General features: G+C 41.7%; 1 protein-coding gene across 1 annotated transcript in view; it reads left to right on the top strand.

The window, feature by feature from the left end:
- LOC141764943 (cytoplasmic phosphatidylinositol transfer protein 1-like) overlaps positions 1–20,667 on the top strand; it is an 86,607-nt gene that overhangs the window by 61,503 nt on the left and 4,437 nt on the right. Inside the window, exons 2-8 of the mRNA XM_074630649.1 lie at positions 3,671–3,819; positions 8,449–8,537; positions 9,879–9,886; positions 11,895–11,966; positions 17,357–17,452; positions 18,090–18,245; positions 19,532–19,595. Coding sequence (XP_074486750.1) covers positions 3,671–3,819; positions 8,449–8,537; positions 9,879–9,886; positions 11,895–11,966; positions 17,357–17,452; positions 18,090–18,245; positions 19,532–19,595 — 634 coding nt within the window. The remainder of the gene's footprint in view (positions 1–3,670; positions 3,820–8,448; positions 8,538–9,878; positions 9,887–11,894; positions 11,967–17,356; positions 17,453–18,089; positions 18,246–19,531; positions 19,596–20,667) is intronic.

Genomic DNA, 20,667 nt, shown 5'->3' on the forward strand with positions numbered 1-20,667 from the left:
CTTAAACCAACAGGAAAAAAAGGTGTTTGAAATGCAGAAAGGGTGATTTTCATTCCCTGCCCTGCACCTAAATTAATCAAAATTAATCTAAAGCTATTATAATTCACCGCTCTTATCCTACAGCAGGTTAAAGCCTCTTTGCTCTGGTGGGAGTGTCTACTCTTTTTAGATGATTATGCTCTTGTCTCCAGCCACTGAAAGCTCTGTTGAGCATAACAACAGACTTTATTTGTGTGGTAAATATTCAGGAAAGATGATTGGAAATGTTATTGTTTTCAATAGACTATTAGTTATTTTGGCAAATGTATAGTGTTAAACATACTATTGTATTGCATGAAAAGCGTAATTAATCCTCATGCATCCACTCTGAGATAGACAGATTAATAATCTGAATTAATTTATTTCATGTTAGGGCTGTTAATTAATTAAAAATGAACAAAATTGAAAAAAAAAAATACAATTAAAATATTTAATCGATAATCGCACATGTTTTATCTGTTTTAAAATGTACCTTAAAGAGAGATTTGTCAAGTATTTCATACTCTATTCAACATGGGAGTGGGCAAATATGCTGCTTTATGCACATATATGCATATATTTCTTATTGGAAATCAATTAACAACACAAAACAATGACATACATTGTCCAGAAACCCTCACAGGTACTGCATTTAGCAGTAAAAAATATATATATGCTCAATTCATAACATGGCAAACTCCAGGCAACAGGCAACATTGATTGATTGATTATCATAAAGTGGGAGACTCGTGGGTACCCATAAAACCCATTTTCATTCACATATCTTGAGGTTAGAGGTCAAGGGACCCCTTTGAAAATGGCCATGACAGTTTTCCACACTAAATTTTGGAGGAAGTTTGGTTAGCGTTATTTAACCTCCTTCGCGAGAAGCTAGTATGACATGGTTGGTACCATTGAAAACTGAGTTGAATTTGTGTTAACGCGTTATTATCGTGATAACTTTGACAGCCCCATTTCATACAGCATTGCTTTGTTAATTTGGCTGGACATTGTGTCCTAAGTATGCAAATCCCCCATGATAATATCTGTTATAGCTTTTTGGTTTTGCATCCTCCCGATAGTCTAATGGTCTAATGCCTCGCATGGCTTTACGTGACTGTTTCATTTATCTTGGCACATATCTGTAAAAATCTGTGTAATCCTTCAAAGATTTGCACCAGCAGCACCATTTTGAGTCCCCGCCTCCTGGGAGCTATTTTGGGTGAGCACCTTACATTTTCCCCTGCCGGCATTTCACAGCTCAGCCAACAGCCGTGACAGGTAAAGGTCAGGGAAAGAGGAAATGTGGAATCCAGGGGAATAGTGTTGATTTAGCTCTCCTTCATTACCAGTGCCCTGTACTCTCACTTCTGAGATGTCTGTTTTAAACTGAAGCCCATGTGGAGGAGGAGGAGAGGAGCACAGAGGGAAGAGATCATATGGTGACGGAGCAGGAAACTGTGCAGCTTCACTTGTTCACAGCCTGTAACAGATAAAAGGATTATGAGCATCACCGGCCATCATCAAAACATCTTTTTCTAACGCCTCATATTTCTCATCTTCTTACTTACAATGTCGTCGTCAAAAATGTCCCGTTGTGTCTCTTTTCTATGTCTTTTGATTTAATTTCAGCCCCTCATTCTCATTAAAACTCCTCAAGTCGCCCTCCTTTGATGCTCCTCACTCAGCTCCTTTTCTCTCTCTTTGAAATCCTTCATCCATTTCCATATCTTTCCTCCTCCTTCCTGGTTCTTTTGTCACCGACGGAAGCTTTGGATTTAGAAATATGAAGATTAAAGATCAAACGCAGACAAGTGCTGTGCCTTCAAATCAGTCACCCCACAGTTTACTGCTTGAGTAAAGTGAACATGCTGCAGGGCATCTAAAACTAAAAGCCGTTATTGCATGGCCAGAGGATTTAATTAGCCGAACACGGTCCAATGTGTACAAATGCCGCAGAGTCACAGCCATTAAAACAGAAGTAGCTTAGCCAGAAAAACCAAACTGGAAGTCTGGCCTTTCATTGAAGAAGCCTTATTGCTGCAGAAGCAAACATGAATTTGGCTTTGTTGTTGTTTTCTGACCTTTTTTCTCAGCAAAGTTTGGAAAATAAGGCAATAAATAAGGAATGAGTGTTGACTCAGGGCCAAGCAGACAGACAGTTCATGGTCAAACTCATCCAAACATCTGTTTGTTTTTTACCTTGTCGAGGAGTAAAGTCTCCAACTTTCCGTCAATCCCAGAGCCGAAATAAAGAAAGAAGCACAGTTGAAGTAGTTTTGAATTTCAAGGTATTGAACCCTGAAATGATATATTATGATTAAAAACTGCACTACTTATATTCTCAAATAATGAAGGTATCTCAAGGGTTGTTATTGAACCTGAGGCATTGCTTCAGGTCTTTTAGTATTTATCGTTTTCAGTTAGAAACACACTTGGCTTTTACAGAGTAAACAAAAACATGCTGAAAATGAAACAACTTGAAACAAATCAACATTTTGTGTCAGGGAATTATTAACTTTGGATTAAATTCCATGGTGAGTTCATACCAGGCAAGCAAACTTGCATTCTGGTTGCAAAAAGAAGTCTGAACTTGATTTATTACCTCAGTAAACATTGAAAACATGAGTTCATGTTCTCAATCGCTAGTTTCAAGTCTTCTTCAATACGGCATGATTTCGGGTATGCTTTAGGGCGTGGCTACGTTGTGAGTGACAGGTCGCTACCACGGCGTTGTCCGGTCTTGAAATTGTCAGTTTTTTTGTCTTTAACTCTTTCACAGTGTGTTTTCAGTTCATGAAACTTAATTATAACCTTTTTGGTGGCCTAAAAATCTCTTATTTAGCGTTCAGTTGTACTTAGCTCCACCCTCTCGTGTCACTTCTGGTTGCCAAAAACCAAGCTGGCGACGGCCAAAATGCAGAACTTGGGGCTTCAAAACCGCAGTCCACAAACCAATGGGTGACGTCACGGTGTCCACTTCTTATACACAGTCTATGGTTCTTACACAATAGTGGCACTTCAATATTTTCTGATTGAGAGTCCTTTATCATTATCAGTGTTCGTATTGTTATTCCTGTCCTCGTCTCCCGTCCCTTGTCATAATTTTGCTTGATAACAAATTAGCGAGTATTGAAAAATGAGAAGATCCAGGTGGGATGTGTTTGATGGTAATTAGACAGGGTGTTGTTTGTTTTCAGCTGTAACTGCATATAGATTTACTTCAGACCCCATTAGTAACTTAAATAATATGTAGAAGAATGGCTTTGTTGCACTGCATAAGCAATGTGTGATTCTTCAATTAGAATTGCATGTGATTTACATGTAAAAAATTACACAAATGCAGAGTTAAGATACAAAATAACAACAACAGACCATTGGTTTTCTACGGTGCAAAATTTGTGTTCCAATTCTACCTTTATTTAGATGACTTCCCAAAGTTACTTGACACTTTTTCTCAAAAAATTTGAGGTTAAAAGTTTATTCTTGACTTTGGGAAACAGCAGTTGAGAGCAGATGTCCCAAGCCGGTTACACTATGTACAAATGTTTCAAGGGTATGCTGTAAGTTTTTTAAAGTGGTTGTTGTCTGATAGTCTGTGAATAATGTGAACTTATCTTGTTTGTGTGTGTGTGTGTGTTTTATCTTCCAGTACCGCATTGGGCAGCTGTACATGATCAGTAAACACAGCCACGAGCAGAGCGACAGAGGGGAAGGAGTGGAGGTCGTCCAGAACGAACCGTATGAAGACCCGGCGCACGGCCAAGGACAGTTCACAGAGAAACGAGTCTACCTCAACAGGTCAGTGGAACGCGTCTTTTTCTAATTAATTCTCGAACATGCGATTCATTTGTATGTTATGTTTATATTTATGTGATGCACCGTCCGTGGCCTCTTTAGCTTGCCGTCAGACAGCCCTTTCTGTCGAGGAACTGAAGCTGTTATATCGCTTTATTCAAAGCCACCAGACTCCATTGACAAAAGCAGTCATTTTACCTTGCAAAACGCAGGAGTGTACATACAACCCCATTTCAAAAAATCCAACTAACCTTTTCCGTTACTTCCAAACTCAGCACAGCTAACTCTGACTCAGCTAGTGCTAGCGTTCACATTATTCATAACCTCATTGATTAGCTCTGATTTGCGTGCTTGGGTAACGTACGTCACTGCTTTTTGCAACGGCTGAGTCGGCCGTCCGCCCGTTAAAGAAAAGAGCACAAACCACAGAAACTCAAACTTTGTCAACAGTAAGTAAGTAAATAAGATATAAGGCATCACAAAACCTAAAGTATCTCTGGGGAGCATTGAGCTTAGTAACAATTGGTACTTTAAATTATTATTTTTTTGGCTCATGGTCTTAAAGGCTTGCTCGCCACCTGGGACTAGATCTCTTGTTTTCTGAACTTTCTCACTCAAAAAACAAATCAGATAAGATTTTATCCTCAGCCATTACTTTTTTTCCCCAAAGCTGTAAAAACATGCCGTACTCAGTAAAGTGTATATCTGTATACCAACTGGCTGAGATTACATTGAGCCATTTGATGAGGCTGGAAAGGCTTACAAACACACAAACACACACGTGCTGCTCACTGCAAGTTGTTACCAGCAGGTTTCCCTGAGTTACTCATCCATCATAGTCACCACATACTGATGCATTTCACTGCATCCCATGCAGATTCACGTGTGACCCTTCCACACACACAGTTTTGTTAAACCCACATGAATCAAAGAGAATAGGACGGAGAATGCGTGAAGAAAATAAAATCACATCGGGAGAGAAAGAATGAAAATAAGGTCAAGAGAGGGAGAATAGAGAGGGTGGGGGGGGGTGGGGGGGGCAGGGGGGCAGAGATGTAGGCCATTTGTTTAAACATAAATACCTGCGTCAGCGTTCGCTATGCCAGGGAACTAATTATGCTGAGTCAGCACAGCTCTGCTCTTCAGAGGAGAGAGGAGAGGGGAGAAGGCAGAGGGAGCAAACAGAGATAAGTTGGGCTTCCATTCAGGTATTTGCAATGTATTTAAAGCTGCAGTGGGTAGATATGGAGCAAATAGGATAAAAAAAAAAGTTATTTTTATAAAATGGTCACTATATCCTGACATTAGTGCATGAGACAGGTGATTTGAAAATAAATCATGTGCCTCTGGTGTCCTCCGGTGCTTCTAATGGCATCTGCAAGATTTCACAGACCGGAGGAAAACAACCAATCAGAGCCGAGCTGGAGCCTGCCGTCTCTGAGAGTCGGCTGTCAATCACTCGCAAACTTCGATCAAACGGTCAAACTAGGCAGCGCTGATCAAATATGAATCAATATTCTGTAACTGTAATTGCTATTTCTCACCTCAAATGTTGAGATCAGTTGAGGAAATACCAAGCACCGCCCACCAGCCGGAGCACAGCCAATAGGAACTCTCTCTCTCTGAAATGACCTGTGATTGGCCAAAGTCTCCCGTCACAGGCTAGATCTTTTAAAACCTGAAAACAGAGCCATGAGGAGGTGCAGAAGTCTAGTTTTCTCTCAGAACACTTGAATTACAATATGCTGAAAGGTTATTATGGAACTTTTAGCCCAATGATGCCAAAACTAAACTGCCTACTGCCAGTTTAATGAAATCATTAGGACTAAAGATGGAACGTTTTATTAAAAAGTTCCACAATTTCACCAAAACACAGTTTAACAGTCGCCCGAGGCGTTGTTTGGACGGTAGAAATCATGTTTTGAATAGCAAAGGAATGGAAGTTGTTCCTCCTAGACGTGCTAAAGCCGTCTCACCTTCTATGTTTAAGTCTCTATTGTGTTTTTCGGTGCTTCGGGCCAGTTCACTTATTTCACAATACATTTATTTTTTTGTTTACTTACAACTCTCTTTACTCATGAGGGGAATTTTAATAAAGACATTATAAAGAAAGAATCCAAACTCTCTCCCTCTTTTTGCAGCTTAGATGGAAAAAGACAAAACACCGACCTTTTCCAGAGTAGCTGACATTTTGTTAAGATAAAATGGTCATCTCAGGTTGAACAAGCCTCATGTAGAAAGCTGTGGCTCTCTCACATACACACACCTATTCAGTCCCGTCATGAAAAGTTGAAAAGGTGATTTGTCATAGAGAAGTTTTTGCAATCTGTCGCAGAAGCAAACTAAACACATCGATGCTGATGAAGAAATAACCGGACAGTCACATTACAACATTTGTGTAGCCAATCTGTGCTATAAAATCAAAAGCACTCAGTCCTGAACGAAAAAAGGAAAGAAAAAAGGTGCACGAAAGAACAGAGAAAAAGTAACATCATAACATTACATCAAGTTAAGATACTGTTTTATTAAATTAATACGATTTTACCATCACTAACCACATCCATCTGGTTCTGGCAAACTAAACATTTAGCTCTGATTCACCAGCAGGGAAGTCAATCTGGACTCATTCTGTCACGCTTCAGCCACCCCATTAGCCCTCGCAATCTGTACTTCGCTATATGGCCTGATCCCACCGGACCTGAACATCGATTCCACGCTTGTTCTGTCAATAACCTTCATTAAGAGCGGAGAGAGGATGGTTGATATTATGATTGAATAAAGTGTTGCCTTTCCTTGGATGTGTTCAACTAAACTAGTCTGTTTTTTTTAGAAATGTATTTTTTTCCTAAATACAAACGCCAGCTTTGGCACGAAAGCTCCCGAGCAGCCACCCACCATGCCTGCGCGCTTGGCAACGTGGGCCCCCCCCTCGTTGCAGCAGCTATTGGCAAAGATGTTTAAAAGAAGAAGGAGGGAATGGGAGAAATCAACAGATGGAGGTGTAGGAGGAGTGTCAGTCTCTTTTGTTGGGAGGGGGGGAGAGAGTGAGTGTGAGCGAGCCTGCCAACACTCTCACAATGTGATCGTCGATGGCTGTTTTTATTCACAGCCGTCACGATGCAGTGGGCGCCATTTTTTTTGTCCTTCTTAAGAAATTGTTTTCTGTGTCAATCAAAGCGAGCGGAGATGAAGGCAGGCGACATGAAAAGCCTGCGCACTTCTGTGTTTGACACGTCTCATAAATAAGTTCTCAATGCAACCTCAATCACAATCTCACCAGAGTTCAGAGTTCAAGATCAGAGAGAGTCGAGCGTGACGTACTAAAGTCCCTTGAGTGCACGTACTGGCAGTGTACTGTACCTCTATGAACACATGGTAGATGATGCAGAGAGGTTCAGGGTGCCAAAAGGGACTCAGAGGACTCTCAAGTATAGGGCTGCAACTAGTTCAACATTTTGGGAGATACGCTCATTTGTTTTCTTGCAGAGAGTTTGAGAAGTTTAACACCACTCTCATTTCTACATGGTCAATATGAAGATGCAGCCTGTTAGCCGGTTAGTTTAGCATAAAATCTAAAAACAAGAGGAAACGGCTAGCTTGACTTTGCCCAAAGCATAATGAAATTTGCCTGCCAGCACCTGTAAAGCTCACTAATTAACACTTAATATCTTATTTGGCAAGGCCGTAGACTGTATATAAAGATGGACGACATGACAGCTCCCCAAAAGTGAAGCCAAAACATCTGGATCGCCCCCTGGTGGCTGGCTGCAGTATAGCTTATAAAGCCAGCCTCCATGTTAGCGTGGACATGGGCCAAACTAAAAAGTCAAAGTTCACGTCAAACACATTTTTACCGAAGATGGTTTCTGTCATTTTACGTAGTTCTTATCACGCTGATGTATGTTCAAGTGTACATTTTTCTAATAAGTTTGGTTTCAATTAGTTATTTGATGCTATAAAAGGGGGTGAGACGTCATGATTGACAGCTCTCACACTAAAAAGCTGCGGCCGTGCTCGGCTCATGATTGGTTTAGGTTTAAGTGTGTGGGCGGGACCTCGATACCGCGATTCCAGCCCCACGATCATTACTGCGAAGACTCGCTCCAAATGACGTCAAGATGGCAGCTCCTGTATGCGGGATATTTTGGCTACACTTCTGTACAGTGGGAGGGAGTGGAAGCGTCCACCTGTGTATACAGTCTCTGGTCTAGGTGCAGACTGCATTCTTATCCAGCTTAGACTCCAGGAAGTTACGGTGCCCGGCCAAGAAATAATCCAGCACGTTACGGTTGGGTTTTGATCCTCAGTTCCAAGTAGCTTCAAAAAGCCTTTAAAAGTATTTAGGCACCATGGAGATAACCTGGCGTGCAGAGAAATATGTGTTCGGTCTCCCGTAGCATTACCCCCCCCCCCGAATCAAAGCTTTTTGAAGTGTTCTTTTCACACCATCCCTCAGTTTAAATCCTCTTAATACTGTGAGCAGATTTTCCTTTCACAAGTGGAACAAGTTTTTCATGATTTTTGTTGCGATAACGGAAGCAATTTCAGCCCAACCCTTCCCTCCCCATCCCTGCTTCACTGCTACAGTCCCTCTCCTCATCTCTCTCTGTCTGCCTCCATGTCTCTCTGCAGTAAATTACCCAGCTGGGCTCGAGCGGTGGTTCCCAAGATCTTCTACGTGACGGAGAAAGCGTGGAACTACTACCCTTACACCATAACAGGTGAGGAAGGAGGACATTTGTTTTATTGGACTGTCAGCTAATGAATCTTTTGTACACGTAGACCTTTACGCGCTCCAAACTTCACATCATGTCAAATCCATTGAGCTGCTGTAACAATAAGAGACACTTCCCCCTCTCTAATACTTATCTTGTGTAGAAATAGAGCAACAATTATTAGCTCGGGCTGGAATAGTTTAGTTCTGCAGTCACACTTCTCTTAAAGGTCAGCTTCTCAACTGGTTTTCTGTGGGCCGAAAGTTGTGTTTTTCAGTCAGTTTACTCAGCGCTCTCCGCTTGCTACAAACGCTTTACTGGATAATTTTAGGGAGTTGGAGTAATGTGTGAAAAGAAAGTTTTCAAGATGCATTAAGAAGAGACATTTCTAGCACGTGGTTCGAGACTGCTAATGTCTACTGCATTTTTTACCACATTTTTAAAAGGAAAGGAAACTTCAGACACGTGTTGTATAATTCAGGAAACTCTGATGCTCGCTCTTCAGCCATATGTGATCTCTGAAAGACGTGAGGATTTTTTTTTATCACGTGGATTCTGAGCAAATTGCAGCAACATCAGCGGTTTTACAGCATTCGTAGCAAAATGTAAATTAAATGACAAGCAACATGGATCAATAAAGTATAACCTTCAACTCTAAAAGGTGATGGTCCTGACACGAGACAGCGCCGGTTCTAGACTAAAAAAACATCACACGCTGACTGTAGATTCCTTTAATGCTGACACACTGCTCAGTCGCAGCTTTCTGTTAGTCACCGTGTCAGTTTGCCAGGAAGACATGGTGTGAGAGAGCGCCAACATGTTATTGACATATAAACACGTTAAAGCCGACATGTATTTACAAGTTTACAGTTTTGCCGATGAAGCAAATGCTTTTCATCCACGCTGACTTCTAACGTGCGCAGCAGAAGCAGCGGCGGAATAAGCTTTGACTCGTAACTCACCGACATTACGAGCAGCCAGTAGATCAGAGCCGCCGCAGTGCCCGGGACAGACTTCTGTAATGCTTTAATGATCCTGATCCAAGGGAGGAGTGTTACCAGCTTAGGAGTTATAGATAAAAGGGAATTTCTTTTTTGATGAGAGCAAATTCGAGAAAGTAGAGGAAATAAAGTCACTAAGGGAGGGGATGATGTGAGGTGTCAGGTATGTGACAGTCACTAATGCAGTTGCTGTATGTCTCACACATTTTTTTGGGTACGCTGTGGCCTTCTCGTTTCCTTTCATGCTGTGGAAAATTTAAAGAGGCTACATAACTAACTGTGTTATTCCTGTGTTCTGTCTCTGCCCTGATCCGATGTCTGTGTCGCCTCACGCCACGGCCTCTAGAATATACAGTAAGTATCCTATATGTCACACTGCATGTCTTTATTATGGTGCACCAGTCCAGTGCAAAGTTGTGGTTCACTCTTTTTAGAAGCTATAACGCAGGGGTGTCAAACTAATTTTAGTTCACGGGCCAAACCCGTCAACAAATCATGCATCTTTTCTGTTCACAGTTCTCTTAGCAAGTTCTTGTATTTTTGGCCATGATGAGTCTGATAGTGGTTGCCAAATATTATATTCCTTGAGCACTGAAAGGTGCTGTGAACAGACCGAGCACACTGGCTTCCACGGTTACCTCTGTGAACAAATAGGAACTAATCCATCTTTCTTGGAAAACCCAAAACTCCACTGTGTCCACTTTTATGCTTTTTGACGAAGAAATTTTCTACCGGCAGCTCCTGCATGAACAAAATGCAATTTTCACACTTTGTAAAGTCATCCAGTGGGCTGGATTTCAACCCTTTGCTGGGTCTGGCCCTCAGGCCATACAGTATGTTTGACACCCCTGCTGTAATGTGTGTACAGAAGTGAATTACGTCTGCTGCTGTTTGAAGTGTAGCCACAGTATATTGCTGCTACAAAGGGATTGGGTTTTGTTAGTTAAGACCTGCATCTTCCATGTCTGCACTGATCAAAACATCTCAGTTTACCCCTCCAACACACACACACACACACACCAGTGGGCGTGCCTTTGCTAATAAGCAGATCTGCCTGTGTGACCTGTGATTAACCCTTGAAAACACACGAAGCGTTGGCAGAATAAGCGGACACATTTTCAAGACACACGTGCATCCGATTAGGCTTAGCTATAGGGGCTTCTGTTGACAGCATGAGTCACCCCACTTTAGAGAGCGGGGACAAGAGGGGAAAGACAACACAATGTTACGGCGACAGAATGCTAGATGTTGTCTCTGCATGTGTGCGTGGGCATTTTGTGTTCATGTATATGAGTCAGTGTAAATACACCCATGCCAAGATGAGTTTTTAGGCAAAAAGATTCACAAAAGTCTTTATGAATTGTCTCGTCTTTTGTCAGTTTTGACAAGGAGATAGAAATTGACATGCTGCGCTATCACAGCCTGGATCTTTGTTTTGCGTTATACAATGAGGAGGAACATAGAAAGAGAGACACAGAATGTCTCTGTCAGTCAGTGTTAATACAGTAAGTACTTTAAAAGTCCACTTTAGTCTACACGCTACCAGCCAAGTAACCTTATCTGCATTATTACCAGAAGTAAGGAGTGTTACCTTTCTGCAGGATAGACTGCTCACCACTTGCACATTTACTCTTGTTCCGATACCGAGATTCGGGATCGGGTATCGGCGAGTACACAGTCTGTATCATGGCTGCCACTGGCTACTACTGTTTTAGAAGAGCGAAGATGAACTGATTGCAGGTCGTTTGTCACATAACGATAGCAGGCAACAACAGTACGGGGCTAGTGGAGAGTGTAACGGTAACCGTAATCAGAGCGAGGAAAATGTCAGTATCTATTGGGGGTGTCACAATTCGATTAGAGTTTCGATTTTATGGTCTCAATTCGATTCGATTTTCGATTTAAACATGCCATTGTTGGACTATAGAGTGCTGGTTTATAGTCCAAACCATGAGTGAGATGGCTGTTACATGTCTTGAGTACAGCTGTATATTACTTCATGTGTGAGGGGGCGGGGTCAGAGAAAAAAATAAATAATCGCCGATCCTGCTTTTGATTTCAATAATCGAGATCGGAAGCCAATTTCGATCGATTTCCAATTTAGAATCAAAATCGTGACACCCCTAGTATCTATGTATTTTTTTAATCATGCTGGTATCGGACCGGTACTCGGTATCAGCCGATACCGCGAGTTAAGTTATCGGAAAGGAAAAAAAAATATCAGAACATCTCTAATTACTCTTTAAATGCTTTAAAAGTAGTAAAACAACAATGGCAACTATGACACGTAGGGCTACTGCTCAGCACATAATACAGCACATCTTTTTTGTGGTTTCACATCTTTGTCTTTCTTCATCCACAGTGCTCATTCTTGCCCAAGTTCTCCATCCACATAGAGACAAAATATGAGGACAACAAAGGATGCAATGACAACGTGAGTATACTGTGTTTGTTACCAGAGCTTTGAGGCTGTTCTCATACACCGTTCATAGCTATACCTAAAAGTGATGCACTGTAATTTGTGTATATCCCAATAAATAAATGTGTATGTAATCCACGTAATCTGAACCAGGAAGTATAAAAAACGACACACGCTGCGTATGGAGGAAGTCAGGGTGGGGTCAAAAAACACCTGACTTTAGCCCAGGAGACCGGTGTTCATACCACGTGTGAAACCAGAAGTCAACGCTATTGACGGTGTTATTATAACCCAAATTAAATCTTTTCCTAAACCTAACTACGTAGTTTTTGTTGCCTAAACCTAACCAAGTTGTTTCACGTGAAGACGGAAGTTTATTTTGAAAGTACTGCAGCGGAAATTGACAATTGTGTCACTTGTTGCTGGACGTTCGTAGGAAAACGCGAAAGAAACTGAGGAATAACTTTTCGTAAGATATCATACGAACCGTCGTATGAGGATACGTTGGACAAGGAGTGTAGTATGTGTCCTCTGTACGTACGATGTCTGATCATCCAGGAGGAGGGATGGGTCGATACACCGATACTGAAATTTCTGTAATAATCTTTACAGTTATAGCCGAACCCAATAGTTCGGCTATAACTCCCATACAAATCTCTCAGCTTAATATACATCTGCTACCCGTCTTCTGTGCTTCTTATACATGAATATGAACACCAAAATAGGCCAATTTAAAACAGAAAATATCTCAGACATATAGTCGAAAAAAAGACCTCTGCAAAGGCTACTTTAGTAAAAACCATCCGGGCACATCTGGCAACTCTCAGACCCTCATTTGCAATCCCGTCTATATTATTATGCGCCCTGAGAGTCTGTCGATAACAGCTCCACTTGTTGGGCGGCTAATTTCATTTGGGCTGTTAGCCTCCTCACTTTCTTTCTCTCTATATTTTACTTCACTCTCCAGTTTGTAGGAGCATTAGTCATCAAATGAAAGGCTGCCACTGCCCGGACAGTGAGGAAGAGAAATGGTAGGGTTGGTGTGCAACAGACAAATTGCTTGAAATATATCATGGTGGGCGGCCAGCGGGTTAATGTCTTCTTATTTAGCTACAAATTGTCAGTGATTTGGTGATTGTATAAGGGAGGAACGGCTCCAAACTTCACCCGAACGTCTTGTCGATGTGTCTCAGACTTTATATATGTACTCATAAAGCGCAGAGGGAGACAGAAATGGACGCACTGTCAGCGTGCATTAAACATGCAGCGGCGTTTTAGATTGACGCTTGTTTGCTTTGACGCGACAAGGCGACACATCAAGACTATTTTTATTAAATCTAAACAGAAATCGCCTGCAGCAAATGCATTTACTGAATAAAAACGGAGACAAATCGCAGTTCTGTTGCATAAACATGCGTCTGTGAAATTGTTGACACGTGTTCGTACAAGCTGAGATATAAGAGCGGCATTTCATCGTCTACACACACTTTCAAATCAATGATTCAATGATACAGCTGCACTACTTTGCGTAACATCTTCAGGGCAAACAAACAAGAAGCTTTGCATGTTTTATGACATTGTATAATCAGTTTAGTTATTTGCTATGAAGGATGCCGTGAAATAATACAAATGCAGCTGTGTTTTACATAATAACACTCTCTCTCTCTCTCTCTCTCTCTGAGCAAGTGTTATGTTTTCCCCCATGCTTGGACTGTGATGGCATAACATACATCTGTCCACTCCGGGTGTCTTGACACTGTGTGTGAGTCCAAAAGAAAGCAAATGGAAAAAAACAAGTGGAAAGGAGTGAAAGACGGAGGAATGAAAAGGAAGGAACGGTGCATGTGAGGAGAAAATTGTGGATATGTGGACAGGAAATGAGTGGGTGTGTGAGTGGACATCATGCACCGTTTGAATGGAGGGTGCAGTAACAGTACATGACATGCAAAATTCCAGCACTATCCACTGTCACACACACACACACATTAAGCTTTAACATGTGTCCTGAGGCATGTGTTGCTCTTGTTATCTCTCCCAGGGATCCTGAACTACACAGCAGGCGGAATGAGAAAACACTTGTTTCATTCTTTCTTTCTTTTCTTTTGTCGTATTCTACTTTTCCAACCTTTCAGCACCCTTTACTTTATCACTGTTTGTTAAAAAATGCTATTGGTCACACACATAGACTGCATAATAAGAAGTGGACGTAGTCACTGTGACGTCACCTATTGGTTTGTGGAATGCCGTTTTGAAACCTCAAGTTCGGCACTTTTGGCCGTCGCCATCTAGGTTATTTGCAACAAGAAGTGAGACATTAGAGGGTGGAGCAAAGCACAACTGAACTCTGAATAAGACATTTTGAGGTGATCAAAATGGTACAATCATCTTTCATGAACTGAAAACGCACTGTGAAAGGGTTGAAGTTCTAAGACAAAAACGCAGACAACTCCTAGACCGGACAACGCTGTGGTAGCAACCTGTCAATCACACGGTAGCCATGCCCTAAAGCATCCCCTACTTTATGGTCTGTTTGACTCTAAATGGGACCATAATTTACTAAATGAACATCATGCTGTATTGAAGAAGACTTGAAACTAGCGATTGAAACTTTTTGTGAATTTGTTAGGTTGATACCATTTCTTACAATGATTGGGTGCTAGATTTAACCTTTTTTTTTACCACTTGAGAATTGATAAAAATTATCAATAATCCCTCCAAAATACCACATTAAGACACCAAGACCTTGAGGAACACCATATACTCATATAACCAATTTTCATTCACATATCTTGAGGTCAAAGGTCAAGGGACCCCTTTGAAAATGGCCATGCCAGTTTTTCCTCCCTAAAATTTAGCCCAACTTTGGAGCGTTACTTAGCCTCCTTCCCGACATGGTAGCAAAGGATTCCTTAAGTGTTCTAGTCTCACATGATATCTGTGTCTTCGCTTTAGCCCTAAAACTGAACCTACTAGAGCCTCTGAAAGACAGTGAAGTCAGTCGGGATCGCGGGTCTCAGAGGGTTAAACGTCGGATGATTTACTTCAAATTCTGTTTTACTTAGTTTGAAAATGCTTCGATAAGCCGAGGATTCTTCCAAGTCATTCAGACACTCGTGTATTTGTATTTTGCAAAGTGATGTGTACGTGCTCATTGTAGATTCAGTTCCTCCCTGTCATTCCCTCCCTCCTCATTTCTTTTCCTTGCCAGTCTCTGCATTTATTCCCCCTCTGTTCCTCGACTCCCTTTTCCTTTTCCTCTCCCTCCCTCCCCATGACTCCATTCCTCTCCTCTTATTACACCCCCCCCCCTCACACACACACACACACACACACACACACACACACACACACACACACACACACACACACCACTGCATCTCCTTTTCATTGTTTACCTCCTCCTTTTCTCCTCTCATCCACCTCTCTCTCTCTCTCTCTCTCTCTCTCTCTCTCTCTCTCTCTCTCTCTCTCTCTCTTCATCCCAGTCTCCCCCTCCTGTCGCTTGGCTGCACTCATGCATGCTGACATATCACCCTTATTGTGCCAGCAGTGCTCATCACACACTGTAAATGACAGAATGCACCCTTGGAGGGGAGGAGGAGAAAAGAAGGGAAAGAGAGAGAGAGAGAGAGAGAGAGGAAGAGGAGGAGGAGGAGGGAAGGGAGAAACAGGGTGGGGAGGGTAAGAGGTGGATGTATCTGGTGGGAGAGAAAGTTCACATTCAGTTGAGAGGCAAAACTCAAAAAAGATGAGAAGGCATACAGCGACCGATAATGTATTGATATTAAAAACGTAAGCTGTATTACCCGGGATGTTTATGTAAAGTGTATACATTTATAGTACAGAAAATGAACCATAATTATGATGTAAAAAACTTCTAATCATCGTGATAGAAGATTTTATCCATTTGATTTAGACTCAGCTTCATAGTTCCTGTCTCAACCACACTCCATTGTGCTTTAGTCTGTTATTATCTATCTATCTATCTATATGGTAAATGGACTTGCATTTATATAGTCCACTTAAAATCGCTTTACACTACATGTCAGTATTCAGCCATTCACACACCGATGGCTATGGCCATTTTGATATCACGTGGAAGGTTATTGGGTATCTATATCTGCTTCTTAGATCTGCTTCCCCCCCCCCCTCTTTACAGTAGTTAAATGAAAGATAAATCCTTTAAATGAAGCCTGTGGCCTCTAACCTCACTTTAAATGCACACACAGATTTCCCTTGCGGCTATATGGCCAGCACTGTAGCGAGAGCTCTGTTCAAGGATGTCCACGTGAGATGGTATTTGTACTGTAAGTGTGTGTGGGTGTACTAGTATATAAATAGACTGCACAACTATGCAAATTGTATCGAAATCGTAATATGGCCTTAGCTATAAACCTTTATTACATTCATCATATACATACAGATACATACATTAAATTTGTCCTCTGCATTTAACCCATCCTAAGTATTTTATGAGCAGTGGGCTACTGTAAGCGCCCGGGGAGCAACTAGGGGATTTTAGTGTCTCGCTCAAGGACACTTTGACATGCAGACTGTAGGAGCCCAGGATCGAACTGCCAACCTTGTGGTTAAAGGACGACCCGCTCTAAACACTAAGCTACATCTGAGCCCCCTTTTGCACTTTTCAACTCACAGGAAGCACAATACTTGTTAGAGGTGAAATGTGTGTCAAAATATCATTTTGAATAAATATTGTGGTGCTGCAGAGATGTCCTGGCCTACAGGCCTATCATATTCTACAGAAAACGTCTATGTTTGGAGCAGAACACCGCAAAAATCACACCATCATCATTTTATGTTTTTCAATGAAAATGAGAATAAGGATGTAAAAAATTATTATTCCCCCTAATATGCAAATCATATTGCAATCAGTCAAATAAACCGCAATTTACATGTTTTTTAAAAATCATTTAGCCCTAATTTACTGTATACTGTATAAGCATTCATGTAAAAGTAGCTTATATACATTCATTCTTGATTTATTGTAGTAAGAAGGTCCATATAATCTGATAATAAAAAAGAATCATAAAAACTAACAAGGCTGCACAGTTGTCTCATCAACATATGAAACAGTAATTGCAATCAACACTGTGTCACTTGTGCACAGAGCACCACCTCCTGGTTATGTAAGCAAGTACAACATGTGTCTCTAGTGTTTGGCTGAGCGTCGAGGGGACAGATAGTGACAAGATGCACAGTCGAGCGTTGGTAACAGTGTGAATAATTTCCAACTCTTGTGTCAAGCAGAATGGCAGGTTTGCCAGCCACATATGTGATGATGATGATGATGTAACCTGGAAGAGACACATTTCTGAGGTGTATTTTTATCTGTGAGGAGGCTACTGTGCAGTGAGCGCTGGCAAACCGATCCGTTCTGCTTTCAGATCTTTGACACCGAGCTGAAGGAGCAGGAGAGGGAGGTGTGTTTCATCGACATCGCCTACGATGAGATCCCCGAGCGCTACTATAAAGAGTCCGAGGTGAGCTTGCGGAGGTGCGAGTGTGTAGATGCTGATGGCTGCTGGGAGTTAACGCTGCTGAGGAGGTGTAAGTGTAGTGTTGAATCTGGTAGTGCTCTAGTAAAACAACATGATTTAGATGAAAACAGTATGATCTGTCATCTAAATTGTTTTATACCCAACCATTTCCAGTGTGAAAGTTCTCCTATCTCTATGAGGATCTTCAGAAGGAAGATAATAGTATACTTGATGTTTTTATTGTCTGTTAAATTTGATATTGACGCCCAAATACAAACTTTAAACCTCAATCCCACTTGTCTAGCAGCTGCATTTGCTGCTTGATATGCCTCTCCCATCTCACACAGCATTCATCTGGAGTCTGAAAGCCTTTCATACTTCAGAGTCTGTGAAGTGTGAGAGCTTGTAATTGTCTTCAGAGCTGTTTGATAACAGATTGCCTCAGCTCTAACGAGCCCAGATAGAGATTCTCCAAGGACCAGAGCGGTTAATACGAATGGTATTTAATACTGGCATTCAGTCGTGCATGTAATTTTAGGCTCTCCGCTGGGGTGCAGAAACAACGATGCCTGAAGGTTTGGGTTAATTATTGTAATATTAAACATATGTGTGATCATTCCCCCCCCATCCTCCATCGCAGGACCTGCGATACTTCAAGTCAGATAAGACGTCGCGGGGGATTCTTCAGGAGGGTTGGAGGGACACCCAGGATCCAATCATGTGCTCGTACAAACTGGTCACCGTCAAGTTTGAGGTGTGGGGTCTGCAGACACGTGTGGAGCAGTTTGTGCACAAGGTGAGAGGTCGCCCATGGGATGGATGTGAGATCTTTCATTTCAGTCGTACATTAAGTTGAACCTTGGCTTTAAGTTACAGAAACAAATCCTTCCATCTGTACTTCTTTGCTTGGCTGTGCTCATTTTTTTTGGTCCAGTCCTCCAAACCAGTTGGTCATTGTTATTAAAAAAAACAATTGTCTATGGTGTTGCTCTGAGGCAGCTGGATAAAGTTACTACGAGGAACTTTTAACTGGTTATGAAACAGACTGAATTTAATACGGATGCCTCTGCAGTTTATGACCTACATATGTATTTTTGCATAAATAAGTAAGACCCTCAGCAAGAAGATTGGCTATTTCTGTATAGTTACTCCCGGTGCCACCGGGTCAGATTCCAACAAAATCCTGCAGCTTCACCAGAAACTCCTTCAGCTCAGACTGCAGTGGGACCTCCGGTAGCGACCTGCAGCCAGATCCGATTTTGCTGCCACCTTCGACCTGCAGTTGGAACTCCGGCGGGAGGTGGAGAGCTCTGTCCGTCATGTGATGCCATTGGGCCCAAAAATACTTTTTCCCATAGATTTACATTGAGAAAGAGACGTCTGTAACTCAGACGATCATTTTTTTTGAGGTGAATCAACTTCCCAGTATGAACACTTAAATAGCCCTTATTTAAATCATTAAGTCCTAAAAGCTGTAAAATGCCCTAATAGCTGAATCCAGAGTTATTTCCCTTCCTCCGTTCATGTAAATGAGACCCAGATCGAGGCTGGAGCGAGGGCTGGGAGACAGAGTAAGCAAGCCGTGACGGCTGTGACCCTGTGACCAAGCCATGTGACTGAGCGGATGCTACTGCGCCTGCTCCATGTGGGTCGAGCCATTTTGGCATCATGCGCCACTGAGAAACTTTCATAGGAATAAACGGGGCCCCGCCTCCAACGCTGTATCTAGTTCTCTTAATACCTCCATGGCTGGGAGCCAACACCGACCCCACGCTGCTGGATGGCCAGGCCGTATTGCTGGGCCCACTGGAGGGAGGGGGTGGCATGGAATAACCAGAACCCGGACTGTACAGGACAGACTGTCAGACCATGCTGCAGAAAAATTTTAGATTTGCAATGAAAGTTCTTCGTAGTAGCTTTAAAGCAGTTTTGCCACTGAGCTAAATTCTAATTTAAATTACTAAAGACTAGAGTCTCCATAACCACATGTCTACAGTCTGAATCTTGAATATTTTGCTTTTAAACATAATAACATTGATTAATAAAAAGATGTTGTGTGAGTAACTACTTTCTGTGTTATAGGTGGTTCGGGATGTGCTGCTGCTGGGACACAGACAGGCATTCGCCTGGGTGGATGAGTGGATTGGTAGGTCTATCAGCCCTTTTCTACAGTGCTGCTTTCTATACACTCTACCTTTCATCAAGGAGCATCACAAATGCATTTCCTACACAATAGCATTTACCTTTCCTATATAAATAAGTATGGAGCATCTTCATTTTATGAATTCATAGATGAAAAAAATCAATTTTCATTCTGAATAATTGCTAAGGAATACATAACTAGTTTGTAAGACCTTTAAATTGTCCATGTACTTGTATTTCCTTATATTTACAACCCTTCTTTAAGTGTTATGTTACTACTATTCTTTAATATGTTAGCACTGTCATAGCTACTTTGATTGTATAAATCACAGTTGTGTGATAACTGTTTATTTGCATGAAAAAAAATCACTCCACCTGCATTCAACCCTGTCACTGCCAGCCCTGCTCATTCTCCTACAGCATGGATCCTTCTCTTGGTGTCACCACTAACTAACCCACTAAATGACAAACACTGTACTGTCGTGTCCCGGCACGGTCACAGTGTTTGTGTTCAAATGAAACCTGCACGATAAAAATGACTCTCAAACCACACTCTTTCATGTTTCATGTTGGAGAAATTCATATAAATCAGTTTATTGAGATTCAAGTGTAATGGTGTAATACTATTTTAATAAATTAAACAGTATTTGGCACTATTTTTCATATTAAAGCCAGAAAAAAGGCATATTTATGCTTGTGTATGGGTATAAACATTGCCAACAATGCTACAATTTCATGAAGGAATAACTGGAAATTGACATCCGTGAAGAATGATGCTCTCACTGAAACATGAAAGCTGCCTCTGTCTGTTTCTCTGAGAGTCTGGTTGCTCAAGAGGCAGCCCTGTTTGCAGCCATAAGTGCCTCAACACATTTACTCACTCTCAGCTGTTGAGCTTTTTCCATAGCTGTAGGGCACTAAGATAACAAGCCCATTATCTTTGCCATGAAACATACTACTCTCCTCTCCTCCCTTTAACCACTACCCTTTATACCACAGTTTCCATACAGCCTGGATGCTTGAACTACTCCCTAAATCCTTTCACATGTGGGAATGATTCTGCCCGGAGAATAAGG

The sequence above is a fragment of the Sebastes fasciatus genome, chromosome 3 (assembly GCF_043250625.1).
Source record: "Sebastes fasciatus isolate fSebFas1 chromosome 3, fSebFas1.pri, whole genome shotgun sequence".
Classification (NCBI taxonomy): Eukaryota; Metazoa; Chordata; class Actinopteri; order Perciformes; family Sebastidae; genus Sebastes; species Sebastes fasciatus.